The 26,423-nt window shown below is 37.0% G+C and overlaps 3 protein-coding genes across 6 annotated transcripts; 2 read left to right on the top strand and 1 right to left on the bottom strand.

The window, feature by feature from the left end:
• The first annotated feature begins 142 nt into the window (after positions 1 to 142).
• Positions 143 to 10,532, top strand: LOC105053921 (ATP-dependent Clp protease proteolytic subunit-related protein 4, chloroplastic). 4 transcript variants are annotated; one of them, XM_073246251.1, is made up of 7 exons: positions 143 to 260; positions 400 to 694; positions 1,989 to 2,195; positions 4,188 to 4,243; positions 6,541 to 6,667; positions 6,846 to 6,923; positions 7,778 to 8,327. In XM_073246251.1, exons 2-7 carry the CDS (start codon positions 509 to 511, stop codon positions 7,991 to 7,993), a joined length of 870 nt encoding a protein of 289 aa, XP_073102352.1. In that variant the 5' UTR covers positions 143 to 260; positions 400 to 508; the 3' UTR covers positions 7,994 to 8,327. The 4 variants fall into 4 exon arrangements, with proteins under 4 accessions (XP_073102352.1, XP_073102354.1, XP_073102355.1 ...); XM_073246253.1 differs by lacking the exon at positions 143 to 260 and having other exon boundaries at positions 337 to 694; positions 7,778 to 7,891; positions 7,970 to 8,327; XM_073246254.1 differs by lacking the exons at positions 143 to 260; positions 7,778 to 8,327 and adding an exon at positions 8,334 to 10,532 and having other exon boundaries at positions 337 to 694.
• Positions 10,533 to 11,819: 1,287 nt separating this feature from the next.
• Positions 11,820 to 13,555, top strand: LOC105053923 (expansin-like B1). The gene is made up of 4 exons (XM_010935262.4): positions 11,820 to 12,029; positions 12,167 to 12,452; positions 12,944 to 13,076; positions 13,161 to 13,555. The coding sequence occupies exons 1-4, from the start codon at positions 11,897 to 11,899 to the stop codon at positions 13,356 to 13,358; spliced, it is 750 nt and encodes a 249-aa protein (XP_010933564.1). The 5' UTR covers positions 11,820 to 11,896; the 3' UTR covers positions 13,359 to 13,555.
• A 2,180-nt stretch (positions 13,556 to 15,735) lies between these two features.
• On the bottom strand, positions 15,736 to 24,987 carry LOC105053924 (RNA-binding KH domain-containing protein PEPPER). Its single transcript, XM_010935263.4, has 6 exons — positions 24,482 to 24,987; positions 22,806 to 23,061; positions 18,168 to 18,316; positions 17,803 to 18,060; positions 16,310 to 16,504; positions 15,736 to 16,175 (listed from the first exon to the last, which is right to left on the bottom strand). Exons 1-6 carry the CDS (start codon positions 24,866 to 24,868, stop codon positions 15,996 to 15,998), a joined length of 1,425 nt encoding a protein of 474 aa, XP_010933565.1. The 5' UTR covers positions 24,869 to 24,987; the 3' UTR covers positions 15,736 to 15,995.
• Between the last annotated feature and the right edge of the window lie 1,436 nt (positions 24,988 to 26,423).

Raw genomic sequence — 26,423 nt, 5'->3', positions numbered from 1 at the left:
CAATCTGACAATCTTTGGAGTATTATGATGCTTGTTAAGCAAAGACTCTGAGCCACTTCAGAGGATATTCAGATTAATCGGCATTGTTTCTTTGTATGGAAGAAGATTTATTGTCATGCTTCTGAGATATTAGTCCTGACGTCTCGAGACAAGCTTCCATCGATGCTTGTTGTTTGGAATGACATGGGCAGTGGCAGTCCATGCCTGGCTTCATTTTATTTTGGGCTAACAGGCTGGAAGCAATCTGTTTATGTGTGTTTGTGCGTATCATTAAGAATTGGCTTAATCTATTCTTTTTTAGTATAGTATAGATACCTCGATGGGTATTGTAACTCTTTGATATCCTATTCTTCACATTTAGAAATGTGTATTGATGAGAGTATTCCACCGGTCCTGCAGGAAATTTTATATTCTGACTTTCTGAGCTGCTCCGGCTCGTCGTCCTCGAACGACTGGCACTCGCCATCCCTTCTCTAATTCTCCGGGCAGGGCCGAGTTACCTCTCTCCATGGATCAACCGCGGAGCACCAGAATCAAACCAAGAGGAGCTCTAGACCCTTCAGCTTCAAGTGTTCCCCCAAGAACTCCTCTCGCCACCAGTTTCGTCGCCCTCTTCTTGGGTCCGAATACCCGCTGCCCCATTTTAAGCCCGTCGTTGTCGGGCTCCGGCAGCAAACGGTGCGTCGCCGCCATGGTATGTCTCCAGAAAGCCCTCTCAGTCATTTTTTCGTTAGTTTCTGAGATTATTACTACGCTCGTTTGGTGTTCAAAACCACGCTCTGGATCGAATGGGTGTTGCGTTCTTGCAAGTCGTACTTGTTTTACTATATTTTTATATTGGTGACGACGATGATTTGTTACGGGAGAAGGGAAGCTTGATTTCCACGGAGTCTGGGTAGGAATCAATCGATGAACTATGTGTAGTTCTCAGAGCATTTACGAATCCGACATTATAGGTAGAATCGGTACACCTTGGAACTGTTCATCCTGTACCATCAACATCAAGGTGTAGAGGTTTAAGAATTAGCTGAAAAGAAATGGTGCATATCAAATGCTATTTCATTGGAAGTGGAAATGAAGTTGAGGCCTCGGTCGAGATTTAATGGACGAGAGATACCGGACAGTGACTAATTTCATTAGTTAGAATCCATTATACATAACGAGGAGAAGGTAGGTGAAGATGCATGTAGTAATATTAAAGTTGGATGGATGAAGTGAGGAGGTGCTTCTTGGGTGTTATGTGACCGGTGCATATCTTGGCAACTTAAGAGAATATACTATAAAATGGCTATAAGATGCACATTGTTGTACGGCTCGAAATGTTGGTCAATGAACAGGGTCTAAGAAAACAATATGAAGGTAATAGAAATTAGAATGGTAAGGGGAAATTGTTATAAAACTGGAGGATATAGTGGGGCATGACTATATAAAAGTTGTAAGAGATACATCAAATTAGGGTAATGATGAACAATCAATAAAGATGGTATGGGAATCTGCAATGAGAATCCAAGGAGACAGAGGAGATGAATATGTAAGGTGAAATAGATGGAAGTTCTTAGAAAGGAGTTGTGACAACACAAGAGGTAGCCCTTAATAGAAATGGTTGGTGAATGAAAATTCATAAAGCTAATGCAAAGTAGCTGGGAGAATGGTTTATGGTCACGGTTGATGCTATTCTATTACTTGGTTAACCTTTTGCTGATTGTGAGAGAACATATATACTTTGAGCAATTTGCTTTGATCGGTTGTTATGTGTGAATCTATGTAACAACCTGAATACCTAGTGTTATGTTTACATTAAGCATATAGACATAGGTTACACTAAATGCTATTTTCTTGCTTGTTGGACCATTGAGAACCTGATAACTTGTTGATACTTTAATAATTTTAGCTTGGTTTTGAACATTATACTCGTGCTGTTGCCCTCATGTACAAAGTAATCATATATGCAATTCCTGCTTTAAAATTTGATCCCATATTTCTGTTAGCAGGTCATCCCTTTCTTGAAAGGAAGTGCATGGGAGCAACCACCTCCAGATCTGCCATCTTACCTATACAAAAATCGAATTGTATACTTGGGCATCTCTCTCACCCCATCTGTGACAGAGCTAATCCTTGCGGAGTTTCTTTACCTTCAATATGAAGATGCTGAGAAGCCAATTCATCTTTACATTAATTCCACTGGCACAACTAAGGTAAAATTATTCGTTTTTATTCTTCTATCAGTTTACAAATCTATTAGCTCATTTTTTGAGACTTTACTGTAATAGGAGGTGTTGGCTTTGGAAATTTAGAAAAGGTAGAAATCTTGTATTGATCAAAGAAAATACCAGTCAATACCATGTAAACATTGAAAACATGAATAGCTGTGTGTTTTCCTTCGTTCTTACTATGCAATTAGCAGTCTCTTGCATTTAGAACTTATGAGCCTAAATTTGGGGTTTTAGTGATGCTTATATTCATGGACATATGAAATAGTATGATTAGTTCTATTATCTCTTCAGTGTAAAGTACCAGTCAGGAGTGACAAACATAATTCTTGTTGTTTTTTCAATTTCTTTTCACTTCCCTACCAGGCAATTAATATGACTTTAGTTATTGATATTCTATGACCATAAGTTAGTGGCTTACATATGAATATGAGATATTCTACTTCCAATCTAATAGATGCTGTCATAATAGAAAGCCTAAAAATCATTGCAAAGCTGAGGGCATGTTATACTTATCAGGAAGGAACAAACATTAGTGATTCAGCTTGAGCTTGCAAAGGAAGTTGCTAGAGGGAATCATATTTTCAGTTTTATCATAATGCATCACCATGCTCTCATCATCAACCTTTTGTATTTCTTGCGATATTTAAATTCACCTATCTGCAATTCACAACTCTGACTATTCAGATACAGTTTCACTCTCTATGGTTACCTCTTTTTCATTTTTTGTGGTCCATATATTTGTTAAATTTTCTATTTTAATAACTTGTTGAATGATAAGTTTATACATGAGAAGGATTGAATCAATTTATCAATTGTCTAGGTAAGCGTATGGTCATAAATGGATTCATCAAGCCTTGTGCTAACTCTTTGAAGTTAGTTCTACGAATCATTATTCACCAACTGACCCTCTGAAGGGAAACCTGCTGTGCCTTGATGTTACTATAAGCTATGCTAAATCCCTTTTCACAGCTTCTGTCCATGTTATCTAAACAAGTGTTTGAAGTATGATTTTTAGCCTTTTCATTGCAAGGTATTATTTTTTTTTTTTAACAAAAACTGTAGCTAAATGAACTTTATTTCTGAGAAAACGCATGGAATATTAATGATGAACTTCACCCTGCATATTTTTTCCTGTATTGCCTCTCTTTCTTTGGAGTTGCATTATGGTTGTCAAATAACCTAGGCGCTTAATGGCGACCGACTTAGTAAAAAGTCAATCAGCTTTTTGTCCAACTCTTTCACTTATATATTCATATTTATTCTATTTTCAAGAATCTGAGATTTTGTCATTTCTTGATGCATGTATAGTATTCATTGTAAGAGAATCCATTAACAATTAAAAACTCATAGAATATACGGAAATGTGAAATAATTATACTAACATATTTAAATTAAATAAAATATCTTCTCAAGTGGTAGTAATTGCTGACTTGGTTGTCCAATTCCCTAGAGGTTTTTCCGATGTGAAAAAAAAAAAAACAAAAGAAAAACTTGTTGGTGGCATAATTTTCTAGAATCATGCTGAAAACCTTTTTGGTTGCTTGTTTAATATTTCAATCAAATTTGTTTTCATTTTTAATACATTTTTATATCTCTGGATGCTAATCTAATATGCCACTCTCTTATTCACATCCATGGTAAGTTACATACAAAAGAAGGAGAAAAGAAGATACTGGTATACACATTTGCATATGTATATATGTATCTTGAAGTGTATGAAGTGTATATATGTACATAATATACACATGCATGTGTGTGACAGTCTAGGTTTTGCGCATGTGTGATGACCATGGCAATTGTTGTGTAGGTGTTGGCCCGTCAACTTCCTAGGCAGTCACTCTAAAGCCAATAAGTCATGATTTTTTTATTTTCAAATTTCTTTGGTGCCATTATTTCCTTATATTTGTGTCATGTATCCCATGTTTCTCAGGTTTAATCCTGCAAACTTCTGATGATGAGTTATTTTTGTTTTAGGGTGATAAAAAACTGGGTTATGAAACTGAGGCTTTTGCAATTCATGATATTATGAGGTCAGCTGCTTACCTTCATGGTTATATTTTCATGATATGTGTGATGCATGGCAATCCTAGGGAATCTAATAATTGATGGCTCATAGATATGATAAACCCTATCTAAAACTGAGGCAAACCCTATATTTGCATGATTAAAAACTCTGTGATCTAAGGTTGATTACAAATCTGAAATTAAAGTCCTGATCAAATTATATACAGAAATTTAGCGAATAACTAATCCTGACCGCATGATTAATGCTTGGAAAGTAAACTATGCATGCATGTGCTGAGGTAATTAAAACTTTATAATAGTAACATCAGAGTTACCAAAATCCTGTTGAAAGAGAAGTGCGCTTGAACTCAAAAGCTGTTGTTGCTGTCCAGAAATGTCCCATAACACACATTGCAAAAGATGACATTGATGTCCAAGGGTTGAGACTTGAGACCTTCCTTTCTTAAAGTTTGAGATCAGAAAACCTCCCAAAACCCTATATAACCAATTAAGGTTGCTTTTGCTAGAGTTTAGAAGAAGATATCAGTTCTAGAATTGATCAAACCAAAGACTTAAGCCCTATTATATTTGGTAGCAAATTAATCTGCTATAATAACAGATCAGATTTGACTTCTGCTTGGATGTTCAGCAGGCCCTCGCAGGTCTTGAAACAGGGTGCAGAAAAAGGGTTCACGGCAACAAGTTGGGCTACGAAAACTTTCAGGATGAAGAAATTAACACGCAGATATAAATCGCAGAACTAGAAAAAAGTAAAAGGAAGAAGGGGAAAGGAAGTGACCAATCAAACTGGTTGATTAGGAATCACTCTCAGGCCTAACACCCAATCCCTATGCTTCATGCACAGAAGCATAGAGAAATCTGATTTCATTAGAAACACTCACGTGCAATGTCATAGCACCCAAAGAAACCCTAACAAAAAAAACCTTCAAAAGCCCTAAATTGTAGCATTACTGTTCATGCCACGGTACCTTGAAGAGCAAAACACCCAGATTTTTATTCCTAGAGTCCCTCTTGATTCCCTAATCACACATGCGACTAAGCTGATCTGTTAAATTCAGTTCTCTTCACAGTAAACTGAACAAAACATGGTTAAAACCACTAAAACAGAAAATAAATTTAAAATAAAAATGAATAACACTAAGGTCCAACATTTTGACAGGCTTCGATGATGCTTGATGATGTTTGAGAGGCCCCGGTCATGGTGCCACGTCGTCCAATCAATCCAAGGACTTGGATGTTCCTTTGCTTGCATGTTGTAGACAAAATTTGCAATACCCTGTAATGTGCTTTGATAAATTGTAGTAATGAGAGATTGGGCATCATGGAAAATCTGTTATGTGCTCTATGCTTAAAAATTGTACCTCTACGAAATTGCATTTATTGAGGAAGCAGTAAAGGGCTAAGGTTATATAATGAGAATTATCTGAATAAATTTGGCATTTAGGCACTTACCAAGACGGTACAGGGGAAAGGGGCCTACCAAAAAGCTTAAGAAGGTACATAAATATGCAGTTCTTGGAACTTTTTTGATTTCCCAGAAATAGATGAAAAGCTGTTTGGCCCCATAGACCCACTATCACGAAGCCAGAAATAGTCAAGAGACCGTGTTCTTTAACCTTTGGAAGAACCTCTAAAATTCTTCAATCCCTTCATCCAAACTACCTTTAGTAAAATCAGTTATTAAACTTTGCTTATTTTCTTTGCCAAATTTATGTTTTAATGACATATTCAAAGTTTTCTCGCAACCAAAGCATTGTTTATTACATGTGCAAGCTTTTCTCCTTCATGGTTTTTGGTGGATAAATGTTGTAGTGTCATTCTAAGCAATGTTACTTGGATGTGATATATGTCGTTTAAGGGTGTATAAAAGAACATTACATGGCATCCTTCCTAAATGCCCAATGCAGTGGTACACCTTTGTACTGCCCAGTTGTGTACATTGCATGATCTGTTGGACCAGCACTGGCTAGCTCCATGACCTAGAATTTGGGGCATGATTTTCTTTTGTTCATTTGCTATTCCACTTGGTTTCTATGACCATTATTTTCCAGCTACACTAGAAGTCATGGAATGCTGTGCTGGTTGGCACGCACAATATGTCATGGTATATATCATGTCAGTGTATGCCAAGACTGACATAACCACATGGCATAGTATGCATGATTCTAGTTCCAGGCTGCATGCCACCAGCATGAAATACCTAAGTCCATGCTAGAAGTCTCTATTAGCTCTCTGAAAGCTGACTGTTCTCATCATTATGAAAATTGAATTCATATGGGATTTGCTTTCTTGCATTGAACAGATACGTTAATCCACCTGTTTTCACACTTTGTGTTGGCAATGCTTGGGGAGAAGTTGCTTTACTTTTGGCTGCTGGTGCTAGAGGACATCGTGCTGCTTTACCATCATCTACAATAATGATTAAGCAAGTATACCTCCACTGGTAGTCTTTATTGGTAATTTAAGCTTTTTAATTTGCTTTTGAATCTTAGGTCTCATTCCTTGCTACTAGCTGTGGTAGAGAAATGGATCTACTTTTTTCTTAATATGATATAGACTGTTATTTCAGATTTTAACATGACAACCATCTCCTGCTTCAATCTGCAGCCTGCTCGTAGGTATTGTGGGCAAGCAACAGATACTGATCTTGCAAGAATAGCATTGAATAATGTGAAGGCCGAATTGGTAAATTTGACTGCATTTTGTTATTTTGTACCATCTACTGTTGCAGTTGCTTGTGTTATGATTTCAAATTTTGAGCTTAAGGTTATATTGAACATCTGTAACATTTCATTGAGGAGACTTTGGACTAATATATATGACAACTGGTTAGTCTTTCCTGTTGCCCTGCTTCCTAGCTCAGATTCATAAACTGGTTACACTGGAGAAAAGACAAAACCAGTGGGGGTTGAGTTGGTTGTCATTGATCTTGGCACTGAATACTTTTTCTTCTAGAATACAATCCATGACCAATGTCTATAAGATTAACATCTGCACAAGACATGGCAAGGTTATATACAATCTTACGGCACAAGAATCTGCTGGCCAGCCAGGGTTCGAGTTGGAAGAAATGGAATATTTATCTTTTTATCCCATCTTCCAGTTTCTTGCAAATACTGTAGAATGACTTTATTATAGCATCATTTTACGTCCATTTTGCGCCCAAAGCCTCCACAGTATGGTTAGCGTTATCTTTTCTCTCCCCTTTTGAGAAAATTTAGCAGGTTTCAGGTACTTACAATTAGACTTTGTGGACATGCAATTTTCTAGATAGATGACTTGATTATTAGCCTGCAAGGAATAGTCCATATCTGAATGAGGTCCTGGATTTTAATTCTCATAGTTCCGGCTATCATTGTACAATTGTTAGTCACCAAGATTGTTGGAAAGCATCGATAAACTTGAATCTGAAAACCTCAGGCCATGAAAGCAGAGGACAACTACCAAATTGAACTGTTTCTCTGTTTCATCCTTCAAAAAAAAAAAGGGGTTAATGCATCTCAATCTCATCATTGAATTTGACTAGTGTATGCTATCAGGTTTTTCTCTACTCATCATATATTGGAAAACCTCCTGTGCAAATTGAGAAAGATACTAGACGCCCAAAATATTTCAGTCCTGGTGAAGCAGTCGGGTATGGTGTCATTGACAAGGTGCTGGTCACTGCATATCTTAAACCATTTCCTGCCAGTCATAATAAGACAATCATCCAAACCGCTCAATTTCTGCAGGTATTGTACAATGAAAGAGACTGAGCAGATCATGGTGCCAAAATTCAGAGCATAGGAAAGCCTGTCTTGCTTAGGTGTTAGAAGTAGCATCCATTTGTACGAGATCATCATTGTTCCTTTCTGTAAAGCAAAGTGACCTTGAACAAGTTGGTGGGTTTGCTAGATTTCAAAAGATGATCTTATACCTTTTATCTACTTGCACAAATGCTATCTTGTTTCAAGTGTTCAGTTTCTATCTCTTGTATTTGTGGGAGACTAATTGGCTAGAGTTAGGTGGATAGAAATCCAAGGAGACTAGGAATGTCATTGATGCTATTATTTTCGATGCTAACCCACTTGTTTTTTTTTTTTTTTTTAATGACAGGTATCATGGTTATTATGTGATTATTGCTTGTAGCCCCATCCTAGCTCCAAGATATGATTGTCATTGACAGACTAAGTCTGATGCTTTATGATAGTGAGATGCTACAATGGTTTGCATAATCTTATGTAGTTGTGAACATTTTAAATATTTTTGCTTTGCTTGCATGAGCTGTCAGATGATCGTTATAATGATCGCAGAGTTCATGTCCTTATTGCAGATTCTGATGGCTCAGATAATTGGTATTCTGAAGTGGGGCAAAGCCTCTGGTTAGGGCCATCAGATATGAACCCTAACAAGCACTAGCAGTTAATAAGCTGTTATAGCATAGAAAATTTGGCTTAGCTCTGATTCGTAGTTCAAAGAATGAGAAAAAGGAGCCAAGGAGAAGATAGTGGCTAAATGAAGATGTCTTGCTCTGGTGAAGCCTAGCTAAACCATGCATAATGACAGGTTTCGTCACACTGACATCATCATACAGATTGTGAGAAAATTTCAATTGTTGCAGGATCTGAAATTGGCTCTGTAGGATTTGGTGGGATTTTTCTTTGTTTAATACAGGAAAGAACGATCTGGCCAAATTTCCATGTTTGAAAGATCTCAAAAAGCTCGTGGCTACTGAGCAAAAAGATAAAAGAGAAAGCAACACTAAAAGCAAGCATTATATCATTCCAAAAACCTTGAAGACATTGGATGTCCCAAGTGTATGCCTTGGTGTTCATCAATTGTTAGCGTTGTGGGTGAAGAAAGTGATTGTTATGGTCCAAGATATTGATTGGCGTGATCGTTCTTCCATTAGAAATAGTAAGAAGCCTGTGTGTCCTCTTTTAATTCTGCCAGCCGTTAGCTCGGTCCCCTCTAAATGGGACATGGGAGGTGCTTCCTTTGATACAATTGAGAGCTTGCACCGCCCACGTACTCAGTATAGCAATGCAGCATAAGCTATGAGGGGGTTGGTGGTATCTTCTAGGTGTTATGGGTTATTATGTTAGTGGGGGGATTATTGTTGGTCCATGCCACTTTTTTTTTTTTTTTCCTTTACATCTAAGCATGATGTTGGTTTCTCTCTCCGCGTCTCTATGCTTTATAACTGTATAACTGGCCTCCAAAATTCTGATGAAGTGACAAGCAAAACCTTTTCAGAGATTTAATTGGAGAAGCAATCTGCAATGCATGACACATCGCCCTACAAGTTCATAGGGGGTTGGTGGCTTTTGGCAAGATAAATTTTCTGTTTCATCTTGGCCACGCCATATTGAACCAAGCAATCATTTCCTAATTGGAATTTGTAATATATAGAGATTAGAGAGTCAAACGAAAACTTTAAACTCCTGCAGAGTAATGAAGCAAATTGTGAGGAAAATCTTAAATATGAATGCTTACACAAAATCTTATGCAGCATCTATAATCTGATTGTTTTCATAGATTCAGTAGATAGCAGATCTGGTGCCTTTCATGAATATTTCCATAATGATGTTTTCTGTTGATTATCTGCTAAAGGAAGATGGACTGTCATTACATCTAATTAAAGAATTTGTTTATGCTATTTATGTGAATTGATGGATGTATATTTACTTTTAGTTTCAGATCATGCTTCAAAGAAAGGTGAAAGAGTAGTATATTGATTTATTAAAAGTAGTACTTAAAAAGGGAAATAGACAAAGGAGATGGAGCCAAACAGTGAATTGATATTTCATTTTCTATCAGTAGTCAAACTTCCCCACTAACATGTCTTTGCATTGTCATACAAGAAAGAGAGCACATGTGGCAACCAATGTCAATGCATATTATGCCAAGAAACAAAAAGAGAATATTAAAGCACAAAGAGACTATCAATTAATAGTGATTAGTACATACACCTTATTATAATTGGACTTAATGGTTTCCCAAGATACAGTAAGCAAAGCCCAATCAATATGAGAAATATGCATCAGCAATCATGATTAGGAAAATTTGAATCAGTTTATTTAGAGGACAACAATTTTTCCTATTTATCAATCCCAAACAACATACTCAGAGGTTATCTCTTTCACAGAAGTTCCTAACATTAGTAGTCTAGTTAAGTTAGTTCACCTAAACTAACAAGATGAATTATTTCTTAAAGGAAAAACAAGATGATCAAATCTTATTTTCATAATTGCATGTAGAGTCCTACAGAAGACCTAGTCTTGATGATCCAACCATATTTCAAGTACACATATAATTCATTTCAATGAAAACTATCATGGGGCTGAAAGTACATCAAAGATAATATTCATTCAGATTTATTTTCGTATCTAAATCTATCTGAATATGAATAAAAATTTGAGCATCCAACTAATATTTTTTTCCATATCCACATTCATTAAAAAAATAATAAATATGAATATTGATAGAAAGCCATCTAATCTGTATCCGCATATCCGAATCCATTTATAATTTTATTTAAATTTATATAACAAATTTAAAAAAAAATAAATTACCATATTAACATGCTACTAATTTGATTCATGATCTACTTAGTAATATTTTTGATTATATAATTATAAAGTTTAATCATTGAGCTTGTAACTGTATTTATATCCATATTTTTTATATCTAATTCGTATCCGAATTCATTTAAAATAAATTTTTGATGAAAATTTTTGCATCCCATCGACATTCATATTTGTTAAATCTAATAAATATGTACATGGATATAGCAGTGTCCAATTCATTTTCAGCCCTATGCCGTGGCTGATGTCACCCAAGTGAATCCCACCACTGATGGGAAATTATCATGCTATACAGTGTTAATTCATGTGCGCTGCTACACTGGACCATCACATCATAAGCACACTTGCCAATGACGGGTCCAAGAGAAGTACTTGGTGCCTTTTTCCCCAACTCAGACATGACCTAAGGCCCTAGGTTCCCAGCCTTCATAGTATCCTCTGAGACGGCTCTAGCAAAACGTGGAGATAAGAACAAGAAGAACACCACCACCATGGTAGTCTTGGTAGAATGAGTGAATTATCACCAAACTCTCCACTTTATTGAGAAGTTGGTAAGACTCCGTGCTCAATGCTTGGACTCAACACTCAGAAAAGGGATGCATGTATCTGACGTAAGACAATCACTAAGAAGCCGGCATGCAATCACAACCGACCCATCAATTGATCGGATGGCTACGATCGAGTCCATCTGGGAAGACTATTGGGCAATTGACCACTAGTTAAGGTGTTCTCACACGCTCTGTATTTCTTAAATCCAAAAGGCACGCACCAAATGTACGAATACTATTAAAATTTAACACAATTATGGGGTTAGGCAAGAAAAATGCTTCTTGCTCTATGGAAGTGGTCTTGTGGGTATGTAAGGGTGTTCCATGGGACACCAAACGCCACCTTTTCCTATGGACCAGATGATAATAGCAAGTTAATAAGTTATCTTCCTTTTTAGCCACATCAAGCCTGGCAAGCATCTCTTGCATGCGCTGCTATAAATATAGAGCATGTCTCCTCCATAGCATCTCACCTCACTCCTTTCTTCTCCTGTTTGGCCTGTTAACCTTTCACAAAGCTTGTCATTATTCTCAGGGGGCAACCATGGCCTCAATTCTCACCTTCTCTTGCCTACTATCTCTCTTCTTCTTCTTCCCTATATTCTCAAGCTCACAGAGTACCTTCACTTGCTCGCGAGCAACCTACTATGGTAGCCCGGATTGCTCGGGCACTCCAAGTAATAGAACTCTTACAAACTCATTAACACATGCATTTATTTATGGGCACTATGGTGCTATGCTATCTATACTTTCATGTTTAGTGTTATAGTCGGGTTAATGCCTAGTTTTTGTCTAATGGTTTTGGATGCAATAGGAGGAGCATGCGGGTATGGTGAGCTTGGTAGAAGCCTTAATGGCGGCGATGTCGGGGCTGTTTCTAGGCTGTATCGAAATGGCACGGGCTGCGGTGCATGCTACCAAGTGAGGTGCACCCATCCACAATTCTGCAACGAGGATGGTGCAAAGATTGTGGTCACTGACTATGGTCAGGGGGATAACACTGACTTCATCCTCAGTGCCAGGGGGTTTGTTAAGCTTGCAAGATCAAACATGGCTAATGAACTGATGGCTTTTGGTGTGATAGACGTCGAGTACAGGAGGTGAGGACGACCATGGTGTAGTTTATGATAGATTTCTGAGCTCTAATATATTAATGGACCATTTGGATTTCAGACTGATGGGGACATTTTAGCTGGTGGAACTCCCAGTTAGTAGTTAATTAAACCCCATCATGCATAATATATTAATGGACCAGCATTGAAAGAAGAGAACACATCTTAGTTCCACCAAAACTGCTGGAACTAAAAGAGAAAAAAGAAAGATAAATATCATAGTGAAATTAACACAAAGCATACCAAGATAACATGGCCATCAAATGATGAAAATATGCTACTAAGTATGATCTTAATGCAGAATTACTTCTAGTTACAGAAGAATGAGAGCTTGTTATACGTATCTTTACTAGGTTTTATTCATTATTTGCAAAAATTGATAAAATATAGAAATATTTTTGAGTGAAAACTAAAAAGATTTGTTGCTTTATGACTTCTAACATTATTTTTTTTTCTCTCCCTTTGTTTTCTTGATAAAGGATCCCATGTCAATACCCAGGATACAATATGATGGTTAAGGTCACAGAACACAGCAAGTTCCCTGACTACTTGGCCCTCATCATCATCTATCAAGCAGGCCAGAAGGACATATTGGCCGTCGAATTGTGGCAGGTAAAGATTCATATAGGCCATAACCCATGTCTCTTAGAATCATGTCCATGAATCTAATTCATGTTGATCTCTTCCTGGATGCAGGAGGAATGCCAGGAATGGAAGGGGATGCGCAAAGCCTATGGTGGAGTTTGGGACATGGCGAATCCTCCAAGGGGCCCAATGAATGCGAGAATTTTAACAGGTGATGACAGTGGGCAAAATTGGGTCCAGTTGAACGGTGTTATCCCTTCAGGTTGGAAGGCAGGGGTGGCGTATGACACGGCCATTCAGCTAGACTAGGACTCTCCAATGATTCCTAGATATCATGGGAAAGACCAGACCCACTTATAAATTGATCATTAGCAATTAAAAAAGTTGGTACTTGGGGTGTGTGACTGCTTTTTGGCTTGATGCCTTTATGTATGTGCAATAAGAATGGTGATTCCATGCTTTGTTTGGTTTAGATGAATATATAATAAAAAGGAACTTTCTGTTTAGATTATTATTGGTTTTGGTTGGCATAAGCACGACCTCAACATGATGATTTCAGTATTAAGAGATGTTATTGACATGGGAGCACTTATTGACATGATAGTATGGTGTGACACCATGTTTAAAGACTAGAAAATGGTACTAAAATAAATTTTTGGTAAAACCACATCCATATTGGTTCATGGATCATAATCCCCGTCATTAGTGAATGTAACGGAGGTGAAATACTATTATATAAAGTTGTGAATAGAATGCCCTCGTGCAATATCTATTATCATTTGTAAATGGAACTGATGTAGGTTTCCACATGTTCTTTGCAAAAAAATTTTTTTTTTTTCTTTTAACCCTCTGTTGCGCATTGAGCATTACTGGCAAAATTATAGAAGAAACTCACAAAAAAAATTCAGAACAGAGTAATGGTTGGAAACCATATGGAGGGGGGCCGTGGATCAAAAAAAAAAAAAAAAAATCATTTGATCACCACTTCCCCCATTATATATAATTCAAACTCTGGACCCTACCACCAGTCCATGATGTCATGTTGATGAGAAAGGAAGCATCATGTTGGAGAAAGTATTAGGTAGGATCGTTCTATCATGCCGGCTATAGGCCAAGCCCATAAAATTTTCACATGCCAACCATTCCAGCTAGTTTCCCATTAAAAGCTAACCATGGATATAGGGGCAAGGTCCATAATAATTTCTCCTCATGTAGCCCTTTAGTTCTGTCCAGCTAGAAGCACTCTTCCAAAAGAAGAACAGCTCTTTAGCAATTTTGTCACCCTCCACATGGATTGTGTCGTTCTTATAACTAAGAAAGTTGAAGATCCTTCATAGGATTCCCATGCTTATCTGTTTCTCTGTACATCATTGCAAACTCTTTGATTAGGGATCCTGCCTACTTATGTCAATGCACCGAGCAAAGTTGCACTAGTTTTGTAAAATAATTTTTCAAGGACAACACCATGATAACCTACAAAATGTTTAACAATCCCAAGAAATGAGGAATCTATGGGAAAGGTTAGCATGGCCTAGGTTCATAATCCTATCAAACAACCATTAGATGTAAGGCATATCGCCGCATAGGAACTTTCCTCGACTCCTAGTCACAGTCCATGCTTTGTCATCAAAATATAAGTTGGGATAGATTGTTTTACAGCAACGTCTGTTGAAGTTCGTCTGATAGTTATGTCCCCCCAAGCAAACAGAAGTGACCATATATTTTTATATTTAGCACTTCCTCCCCATCGCTACAAGGGAACAGAAGATCTAGACCTAACAACCTCAGGAAGAATCTACGTTTAAAGTGCAGGTCACAGGCCTATTACTTCTCCACTAGTAATTTCACCTGGCTTATAGTTTCGTAAATACAGTTAACGTGAATGTCATTCTCTAGTAGACCAGTAGCACTTTGACATTGGAACTCGGGGATGTGCTTTCTGACAGCTTAAATAAAATAAAATAGTGTAGCATTTCTCCCCTGCTAAAATGCTAAATATCTGGCTTGCACTTTGAAGCTTTAACAAACAGAACTGTCATTTTATCACTAGGGGGATTCAGTGCAAGGGACAATGTGTTTTGAGAGAACAATAAAATGGAAAATGAGATGTGTGATCAACATTTCCAAGCATCCTGGTATCTAATGCCGTACATTACCCTATTGAACTGCCGAACTTGTAATTAAATTAACATAACTGGATTGTTAGTGATGTATCTAAAACCTTGAAACCAGAAACAAACTCACAGCAGCCTTGCTAGGTGGGATAAATGCACCTGTTACTATACTCCATTGCTCAATAAAAGTGGTGCTCGATGCACTAATTTCACTGCATCAAATTACAATAAAAATGTGGGAGCGTGGAATTTCATGGAACATAACAGCTTAAATCCGCACAGCTGTGATGCACTGAAATTAGTGCATCCTGCACCACTTGGGAACCGGAACATTAAAAGCCAGGTGAGATGGTTTCCCATATGCCATCACCATCTGCCAGTGGTTTATATGTTCCCTATATAACCTCTGATTAATACATTTATTACTGAAATTCTAACCACCATAAAATCCATGGCTGCTTTGGATAATGGTACTATTAGTGTGATCACACTGCTGGCGAATCTGGTCTGTATCATTGGCAAGGTCAAAACTCAATGCTAGATACTCATCCACCTCCAACTAGCCACCAACAGGCACCGAACAGAAGCTTCAACATATATATAAACTAGAGTTTTCTCAAGCAAATGGGAGCACAGATCCAGTTTGCCTAATCGTATTCAATAATTTGCAATATCTGATTGCAAAACAAGAGGATTGCCAAACAATACACATCTAAAACACCGAACATTGAAGAGTAATAGCTTTTCTAAATCTTTACAGACATGAAACTGACTGAAAGTTGATAGTGTGATCAAAAAAACCAGAAAATCAGCTGGCTCCATGTCTCTCAGCTTAAAGCCTATAGCCGCCATATCCTCCAAATCCTGAGGATCCATAACCACCATGTGATTGAGATGCAAGTGATGATGATGGATAAGTCGTACCTGCCAACTGAGAATAACTTGATCTCAGGCCAGTATCAAGACCTCCATAACTGCTTGTTAGTGGTTCTTTATGTCCAGCTATAAATTCCTGCAGATATAAATAAGAAAAGATTATTACTCGGTAGTTATTACTCAGTAGAGCTATTATACAAAATATTTTCCCACCACCCAAGGGTCTGATGAGTTCCTATACAAAAAAAATAAATAAATGAGATACTTCACCTGAATGAGCTGTTGAGCAACCTGAACTTGTGAAGAACTGCCCTTGATTTCAACAGTAATCTCATCAGGCATTCCTCTACTCTCTTGAACGGTAAGTACTGCTCCACTAGTGCGGCGTATGTATGCTATGTTTCCTCCTCCGACGCCAATGATGTCCTCCGCATATGATAGTGGAATTTGCATGGTCTGGGTGATCTGAATGATCCAATATTTCAAACCATGATTTCAGGTTAAGGCACTGAGAAATTAATCATAATAAATGAGACAAATTTCTAAAATACCAGCTTATCAATGACTCATATGGAAGTTGTTTAAGTTGGTAACCCACCATGGGATGAGTGTTCCCTTGGACATTTAGTTTAAACACTAATGACTAATGTTATGACATCCAATTAAACAGAGAAAGTAGCCTAAACCTTTCAAGGGCTGTTTTATTCAGTTGGTTTTAGCCAAGTCAGTTATGAAAACTGATAGTCAAAAACCTACAAAAGATGGAGGCACAATATGGGTTATATTACCAAGTCATCGTCCTAAAAATGAGATCTTGTATAAATGAAGAAACTGCCATTTCGCAAAAAATGACAATCAAGCAACATGGAACTAGACTGGGCAAAACAAATAGCTGCTTTCTTTTAGAAGCCAAACTAAGACACCTCAAATGGAAGGGATAATAAATCAATCATGAACAAACCTTCATGCACTTTCAACAAGCAACAAGCAATGAACATGCCTGTGTAGCTTTTTGAGCCATTCCCATATCAATATCATCATGCAAGATTACTGCACGCTAAATATAGAAAAATTGTATGTTTCTACCAACATTGTCTTATGAATTTAAGAGACCACACTTCAAGTGGCACACCAAGTTATATATACACCTTATATGCCATCTAAGAAGAGTGCCAATGCAGCAGAACTTTGTCTACATTTTATTTAAGGATTTTAAAAACCACTTCTATTAATGTAAAAACACAGACAACGAAATGAAAGAACCTTTATCAGAGAAAAATCATAATGCCATGTCTAGTGAGTGCAACACTTACATATAACTAATATGACATCAAAAAGCCTGAGATGCCCATTCATGTTCCAAGCCACCCACGTAAGAGTTTCATGTCATAATTAAAATAGAGGGATAAAAAGGAAAACAAAAAAGAAAACTAACACTATTAGGCCCCCTAATATCTCCATCCACCAAATAGCCATAGAAACTTGCATTTTTTATTGGCATGCTCCTCTTGCTTCAGTTCTTGCTCTCTTTAAGAGAGAGAAAGAAGAGGAGCGGAGCAGCCAAAGTAGGAGCAGTTCTAACAATGCATACAAAAAACATTTGTCCTCAATCAGAGAAGGGATCCCAGCTATCTATGCTTCCCCTTATGCAAATCACAAATGAATGCTACTCGACTTTGCATACTAAATCAAGCAAAATAGAACCTTAAAAAGATATTTATCTCGAAACTAAGAATTAAGAATAAACAGAAAATGAATTGGACCTGAGTCACTAAAGCACCACCACGCCCCAGTCCCGATGCGCGTAACCCAGAGAGAGATGGATCTTGTCCATATAATGACAGTCCACTCCGTGGAATTTGTGGATCTAATTGAGATTCACGATCTAGAAATAGAGATTCCCGCTTCAGTGGAGGAGCATAATCATTTCCAATTACAGGTTGTTGTGACGCATGGATTAAGGATTGTGTTTTATCGGCCCAAGCATCCACCGGACGATCTTGAGTGACTGGTGCATTATACTAAAGGAGAGGGAGGGAGGAAGAACAAAATAACCATCAGTCTGCTGCAATCAACAAAACATAAAATTTAAATTCAAATCCTCCTTGAGGAAAACAAAGAAACCTACACTCTTTTCGAATAAAGGAAGTACGCTATGATCAACCAAAAACTTCCGGAGATGCCCAATTACTGATTCTAGTGCCTTGAGAACCCTCAAAGATTCGCCTTGTATCTCTACCATTTTTTCATCTGTGGTTGCATAGAATGGCAACTCATCTAGCAACAGAAAGATTAAGATGTTAAGTGCCACATGTACTAAAAGTTCAAATCTGAGCACAATCATTCCAAACATAAGTTAAAGCATTATCAAACAGTTTATGATGCATGGGCATAAAAGGTAAGTTCCTTGTTCATATTCAGAGGCAGCTGGTGTTCAGGAATTCCTTGTGATCAGGCCCACAGAGAATGAAAATTCAAAAGCATCCCATATGGCTGAAAGAGGAAGACACTCTAATAGAATAATGTCTGCAACTTGGGGCCATAACCTACTGCACGAGTCAATGATTGGCACATCTCAGCCTATGCTTAAATTTTTTTGACAGTTTACACACCCAAAACAAAGGAGCAATATATAATAGATTTAGAAAATATAAAAAGCAAGATGATTAAATACTGCATAACATTCTTGTGTTAGATGCCATTACTGAGTTCCTTACATGGAGGCTGATGCCAGTCTCAAGTCCGGTTCAATGAATCCAGAAACTGGTTCAGAACAGTCAAAAGGCCTAGAACCTAGTTTGAATTTTTGTTCAGTATTGTATATTTAATTGTTTGCTGATGCCAGAGTTAAGTCCAATTCAGTGAATAAAGACAATGGCTCAGCATGGTCAACAGGCGAAGAATCTAGTTTGAACTCTTATTCAAGATTGTACATTGAATTGTTTGCTGATGCCACAGTTAAGTCCAATTCAGTGAATAAAGAAAATGGTTCAACACGGTCAACAGGAGAAGAACGTAGTTGGAACTTTTATTCAAGATAGTACATTTGATTGCTGACTAATAATTATCTATTTTCTCTTTCATAGCAGATGGCTAAATACAGTTAGACTCAGCCGACATTTTTGTTCAAACTTTGTAGATTTGAGCTAAGTTGGATTCATATCCTTGTAAGAAGAAGAGGAGATGATTAGTTTCAGCATGAGAACATCGTGATGTCAACCCTCTAAATGACTGGGATAGCTTTGCTGAAGGGAAAGGCTTGCTATCTCCAGAAGGGCAATTAATGGACAAAACATAACTTGGTGGGAAAGAGTTTTAGCTCATGCAACTGGTAAGCAATCATACAGAGACCCTAAAAAGTCAAGATGAAGAGGGGGCAAACAAGGTTCAAATATAACATATCATATTAAGAACATAAATATTTCACTTGTCAGACTAATTTCTCAAGACCACGAAACTCCCAGATTATCCGGAGAGAATTATTTTATGATAGAAAGAGTGAGGCAAACCCAAAAAAAAAAAAAAAGAAACTAAAAGTCAAAAAGTACCTTCAGAGTCAGCAAATCCTGAATAATGTTTAGAAATGAGGTGTCAAGTGAGATTTTCAGTCTTTTGAGGAACCAAAGCAAAGACATATTCCTCATGGATTTCTCTAAAAGGACCAACCGGTAAAATATATAATCGAAAGAGCAGCATACAGGATGTTGAATTATGTCTGGACTTGGTGTACAAAGTTTGGTAATGGATCCCATATTCCACATGGAAATGGACAAATCTTAACCATCAAAGTGAAATTTGATATCAATACCTTGTTTAACAATAAAAATCCGCAGGTAGTTCCATGCACAAAAGTATGAAAAGATGAATATCTTCCCTTCTATTTTCTGGTGAAGATGACCAAATCCTCAGGTCATATTCTATAATATAATACAACTTGCATGTATGGATTGCATATTTGGAACTTTTAAACTCTTTTATTTCTGATATATAGCCTTACCAATAAGCCTCAAGACTTCTGGAGAGACAAGCCTCAAGCAAGTATTTTCCAAGATGCCTCCAGGCAAGAAACAAATAAGCCTCTTTTTAAACAAAAAAATAGTGGCTCAATTATTATAGATTATACATAATGAAAAAATAGATAAAGATTACATCAAACATATTTTTAAATAGGGTTTGTGAAAAATATCATAAATGATACATAAAAATTCTATCAGAGTATAAGAAAGAATATGATGATTGCGAAAAGGCCACTAGGTCACAATGTGAGATAAATATAAGGTCTAGAACTGATATTTCTGTAATCAGCAAGCCCATTCAAGAAACAGGAAAAGTCAGCTAATTAGGGTACCTTCAGATCACAAACAAGAAGGAATCAGCTGCTAACATAAAAAAAAAAATGTAAGATTGCGATCAAGTTAGGATTAGCCATGATGCATGAATATTAAATAATAGCAAGTGTTGTCTATAAAAGATCAAATCAAAATTCATAGATAGGACTGGTGTTTGCGATACTGCCCCATACCATCTGCTACAGGACGTACCATATCATACCGGTATGCCGCACCGTACTACACTGACACTATCATACTGTACCGTATAGCACACCGGCACTATAATAGAATGGTCCCTGTACAGGATCTGGTACTAAGACAATGAACCTTGGATAGGACAAAAGATGTGGTAGAAATTAAAGGACTAAATCATGATTGGAACAAAAAGTTTGGAGTTGAAGGCTACAGTCACATATGGTAATTGCTTCTGATAAAACAATCAAATTTAGCTTCCATCAAACATGAAGTTGAAACTAAAAACAAGGATGGATCAAGAAGAAAAGAAAAAATTGGGAACTCAAGATCTATAGCAAAAACAAGAGAACTAGAAAAAAGATAATCAATTCTCGGTCCAATAGACATTTAAATTGGAGGTAATTAGAAACATTGAGTTAAAATCAGCATGATAAATAAAACAAGATATTACCAACTCGTGGAATGGCAAATCAATGTCTAGGTCATCTTACACCTCGTTGCATAATGTCTCCAAGCATTGCATCTAGAATAGAAGGGGCAACTTTACTATACATATAGAGCATAAATGTTCAACTAATGGAAACTGAATTGTGTAGTGAACCACTTCTATTTTCAATACTAGACATTGATGCAAAATGGATGGATGAAGTTTAACACAAAAATATTAATAGTATATAATTAGCCTTTTAAATCTTTAATTTCAATTAAGAAAACTTAGACTACCAGAGATGCTATGATGTTACATCCGTTGATATCTCAATATCAGACACCAAAATCAGGTATCAAATTTTTAATCTTCAAAAAAGATGCAAATACCACAATTGTATTCATCAAGATATTGCATCTTTGATTTTTCATGCACATGCAAATTTTTGGTTTGTAGCATAATCAAGGTAATTTTAAATCTAGATACATTGATAACAAATATTAAAAATCATGAGACAGATTGCATATGTTTCTGTAGCAATCAAAGTAGTTTTAAGTGTGAACTACAAGTGCCCATCCATTCAATGACATACACCAGTGTTTAATATATCTTATGTATTATCTTAGTTATATGATGAGCATGGACAGTAAAAGAATATTTGAGCGCATTTGGTTTTTTTTTTTCAGTCCAATTTATAAGATTTCAATATTTTCCACGATAAGAAGAAAGAATTCTACAAGTCTTACCAATGTGAATCAGCAAGCACCAAACCAATACTGCAACCAGGTAAAGGAATTTAGGTAGCTAAGATGTAAAGTTGACAAGGAGGCCACAAATTTCCTCTCGTCTATTTATTCCAGCAAGAATCAAATGAAATTGAGCCAGGATTGCCGGCAACTAAACTCTTGGCAAATAACAAAGTCATCAAGATCTCAAATCAATATTTACCAGTAAGCAATCAAATACCCCTCAATTATGCTGAAGCATGATATGTTCATCTTAAGCCCAAATACACCCACGCCCCTTCTTCCCTTTCTTCAAAAACCAATTTTCATCAGTTTAACACCATTTACAAGTAAGCAGTAATAGAAAAATGGATGCTAGAGCGCTCAAACAACAGCACAATGCATAACCACTCAAGTAATATCGGTTCAGAGTCCAAGAAACTGTTCATCCTAGTCAAATATTTAAGCACCTGCTTAATCCACTTAACCATTTAAATCTTAATACCACAATAGCAGGAATTTATTTAAAACTTTCATGTGTCCAATGTTTTAAATTTTTTTTATAATTCACTAGCATTATTGATGTACCAGATCATGTACCATCTAGCATGCTAATTAATTTCATTCAGATTTTTATACTGCTAATATCTGTTGTATCCACTTCTGTTATTAGAGTCAGCAATAGTATTATGTAGAATAGTTTGTTTCTGGTCATAATTTTACGTGAAGCACCTAGGCATTAAATTTTTCTCTTTTTAACAGCAGATCATTCAGAAGTTCATTGAAATGCATCAGATGATTCCAAATCAATTGATTTTAAATGCCAAGCAACAGCTTATTGACAACCATGTAGAGCAGCACACCTGACATCTTCCAACAGAGAAGTATGCAAGCTCAACTTACTTTTTCAGACATTAATTTTGACATGAAAACCTTAACAACACAAGTATAATTAGCTACAAACAGTTTGATTAGGATAGTCACACAGAAATTAGCTCAGAAAGATCAAGAGAAAATATCTACACATCTTACATGTGGAGAAGTCAGTAAATGGTCGTTAACTTCACAAAGATGCTTAAAGAATTTACCTCCAGAAAGAACCCGTACTGTAGCACCACTACCCTCTTGAATTGACTTAATCAAGCTACCTTGTTTCCCAATCAAATTAATGGCTTGGGATGATGCTACCAATAACCGAACCGAACAAGCAGGTGCAGCAAATGCAAGGGTAGCACCATCACCCCCGCTATCTGTTATACCATTGATACGTTTAAAGACTCTTAGAAGAGCATCCATTGCTGGGGATATTTCTGCATCTGGCTCTTCTCTCCCAGATATCAGAACCTAGATATGAGAAGAAAATATTACAAATCATCCGGCAAGGAATATTATATTCATACAATGGCTTTATCCCTCAAAGATACATAACGTAGCATTCAAAGCCAGTGCTTTTGAACTTATTTGATACAAAATAGTTTGAACTCAACAAGACATCTACAGCTGTCACAGATAATTTAAGTTCAGCATTAACTCTACACAAGTTTATAAACCTCACTATAGGTATTAAGGGGACAAATTTCAATATAGCAGAGCAAAGATTCTTCATATGAATACAATACTAATACATATGTTTGCATGCATGCATGTATACACAACATGTACATATATTCTACTATTCAATGCAAACTTCCAAGTCGTGCATGAAGCTCCACTTGAGAGGTCATCCATCTCTACACCAGATGGCATGTTGTAGTGTTCATGAAATTAGAAGTGCAAACACACTGAAGAGGTTGCTATGCATGCTGCTCCCTATACAAGACTGCTATAACTGTTGTTTCTTGATACCATACGCATGGAAAACAGCAATTTTTTCCCTTGAAAGCAGGTTAAATACATGAATAATAGAACATCAAGTGAAACAGAGCTAGATCTTATGAACACACAGGTATATACATTCCATGGTGTTTCCAGATTCATAAATGTGGATAGAAGACCAATTTTTGCAATGAATGTATATTCACAGGCTTTGCAAATACAGTGAACTCAACGTGGTATGAAAATCTCATTGCTACATCCAGACTTTGGTACAGCAATGGCAGTTCCCTACACAAGTGTATCATGCACCAGGTGCACGAAAAGATCTTCCTATAATTTTCAAAAGGCTGATGTTGAAGAAATGAAGAAAGAGTAGAAAGGAAATTTACGGGGAAATACAGTGGAAAGGAAAAACCTCATAAGAAAAAAGAGTTCCTTATTTCTCTCATTTCTTAAGTAGCATAGGCAATGGGCGATTCATATCAAAATCTTGGAATTTTCAAAGACTACTAATAAAGCAAAATACAAATCCTAAAACATGTTATTTAGAGAAGAAGAAAAAAAAAAAAAGAAGTCCGTTAACACGTTACTGGGGCTTCAACACAACGAAGTACAAAGAAAAAAGGGTCTATAAAAGCTCGTTAAGTTTCATCACAATGGAAAAAATAAACAATTAGGAACCCTCACAATGTAACCACTCAACAAAAGTCAAGCTTCTTGATCAAAAAAACAAAGGCCTTTTAAGTTTAGAGTTCAAAAAAACACCCAGTCATCCACACAAATGCCTTTCAGATGGCGTTTAAGAAAACGACCAGATCAAAGAAGCAACATACTTGATATAAACGGACGAGATCAAACAAAAACGAGAACCATCAATAAAACCCCAAAAACAAAGAGAGCACGCAAAACCCTAGAATCCCGTCAAGCGTAAAGCAAGGAGAGTACTCACAATGCGGTCAGAGGTGCCAATAGCTCCTTCAAGGATACGAACACGCGCCCGCGTCTCCTCGCAGAGCTTCTTGATAAGCTCCCCCTTGCGGCCGATGATGCTGCCCACCTTCAGCACCGGCACGATCAGGCGGAACACGTTGTCCCCAGGCCATCCCGGCCACTTCTTGCTCTCGCCGCCCTGCGTCGGTGCCGGCGCCATCTCCGTCTCCGGCTCTGCGGTCGTGGTGGGTGACGCCTCCTCCGCCATTGAATCGGGGGTCTCCTCCGTTTCCAGCACCTCCTCCTTCACCTCGGTGGCCTCGGCAGCGGGGGCCTCGGCCTCCAGGGCCTGCTCCGCTGCCGCAGCACCATTGTTATCGGTGGTGTCGGTGGGCGTCGCCGCCATCACGGAGGCGAGGAGTGAGAGAGGGAAGGGTTTTCGGAGGACTGCGAGGGTACTCTCACTGTCAGCCTCGATTGTGGCTGGAGAGCACAAGCAGCTTAGATTGGGGTTTGCATCCGAGGGGTGAGAGGGGTCCGTTTATAGAAGCGTGGAACTCGGAAGATTCACACGTTTGTCGACTAAGGAAGCCGCGGGTGCACGTGAGAGCTAGGGGAAACCGGGTCCGGCTGGGGTAGCGCCATCTAATCATCTATGGATTCTGGACCGGGCTTGAATCGGACGGTCCTGGCAGGCCAAGTCACTTATTGGATTCAGTTCAGAGTCTAAATTTAAACTAAGTCCTAACTTACTCTTTTGAGGGAAAGAAGGTTTATTCAAGATGCAAGATAATCTAATAAATGGTTATGATTCTATCAATTATAATGGGTGTAAATATGATGAGTGAACCACTTGCATACGTTCATCTAATTACTACCCTTTGAAATTAATACCTCTTGCATCTTCGACATTACCGTAGATCAAATCATCATGATAATGAAATATTCAATCCACTCTGTACCAAAATGTGCAAGGTGACGGGGCATGCGATCTAACTCCCTTTGGATGCCTGTGGCTTAAAATTGCGGAAAAAATATAGATATCATAGCTTCGGTATCGCTCCATCAAAGGTGAGTTAAAATTGAGAAGCCATTAATGGTTGAATGATAGCTGAAGATCTCCTTAAACACATATAATCTGCTTGTATGAACTGAAAAGTAACTCAGTACTCCAAACCCTTATTTGCAAGAAAAACTACTTGATCAGCTTTGAGTATATAACTCTTGTATGAAGCAAGCAGTCTTCATAGTCTTTAAGACCGTTCATAATTTGATTTTAGATCAAAAATCGATACGGATCGGACCAAAAAACTAAATCAAAATCGGATCGAATATAATTCAATTCAATTTTTATTTTCAAAAATTTCAATTTTCTATTCGATTTATTTAAAAATCAAAAAATTCAAAAACTGAATCGAAAATCGAAATCATGATTTAAATTTATATTGTTTACTATTTTAAAAAGTTACATAGATGGATGATTGGATATTAAATTTGATCTATTTTTATAATTTACTGTGATGCTTGATTGCTTATTTGTATAATAAATAATGTGATTTTTGATACGTTACATTTTATTTATTATTGATTCATCATTTATCAATTATCAATATATTATTTTTTATCAATTATAAATTTTTAATATAAAAAATTATCAAACAATAAATTCAACCGATCTTGAATTTAATTAAATACAATGTAACAACGAATCGATAATAATTATTTGAATATGTTGCATCAAAAATAGATAATTGAAAATAAAAAAATTGTAGAAGAAAAAATTGAATAGCCGAACCAAACCGAATTGAAATTCTTGGTTCGATTTTGATTCGATTACTTTCTTATTTGGATCGATTTTTAATTTTTATTTTTTTATTATTCAATTTTTGGAACAGATCGATTCGAATCGGATCGATTAAAATCGAATGAAGCGCTCTAATAGTCTCAAAGAATAAAAAACA

The sequence above is a fragment of the Elaeis guineensis genome, chromosome 11 (genome assembly GCF_000442705.2).
Source record: "Elaeis guineensis isolate ETL-2024a chromosome 11, EG11, whole genome shotgun sequence".
Classification (NCBI taxonomy): domain Eukaryota; kingdom Viridiplantae; phylum Streptophyta; class Magnoliopsida; order Arecales; family Arecaceae; genus Elaeis; species Elaeis guineensis.
This window is presented reverse-complemented; position numbering and strand designations above follow the sequence as displayed.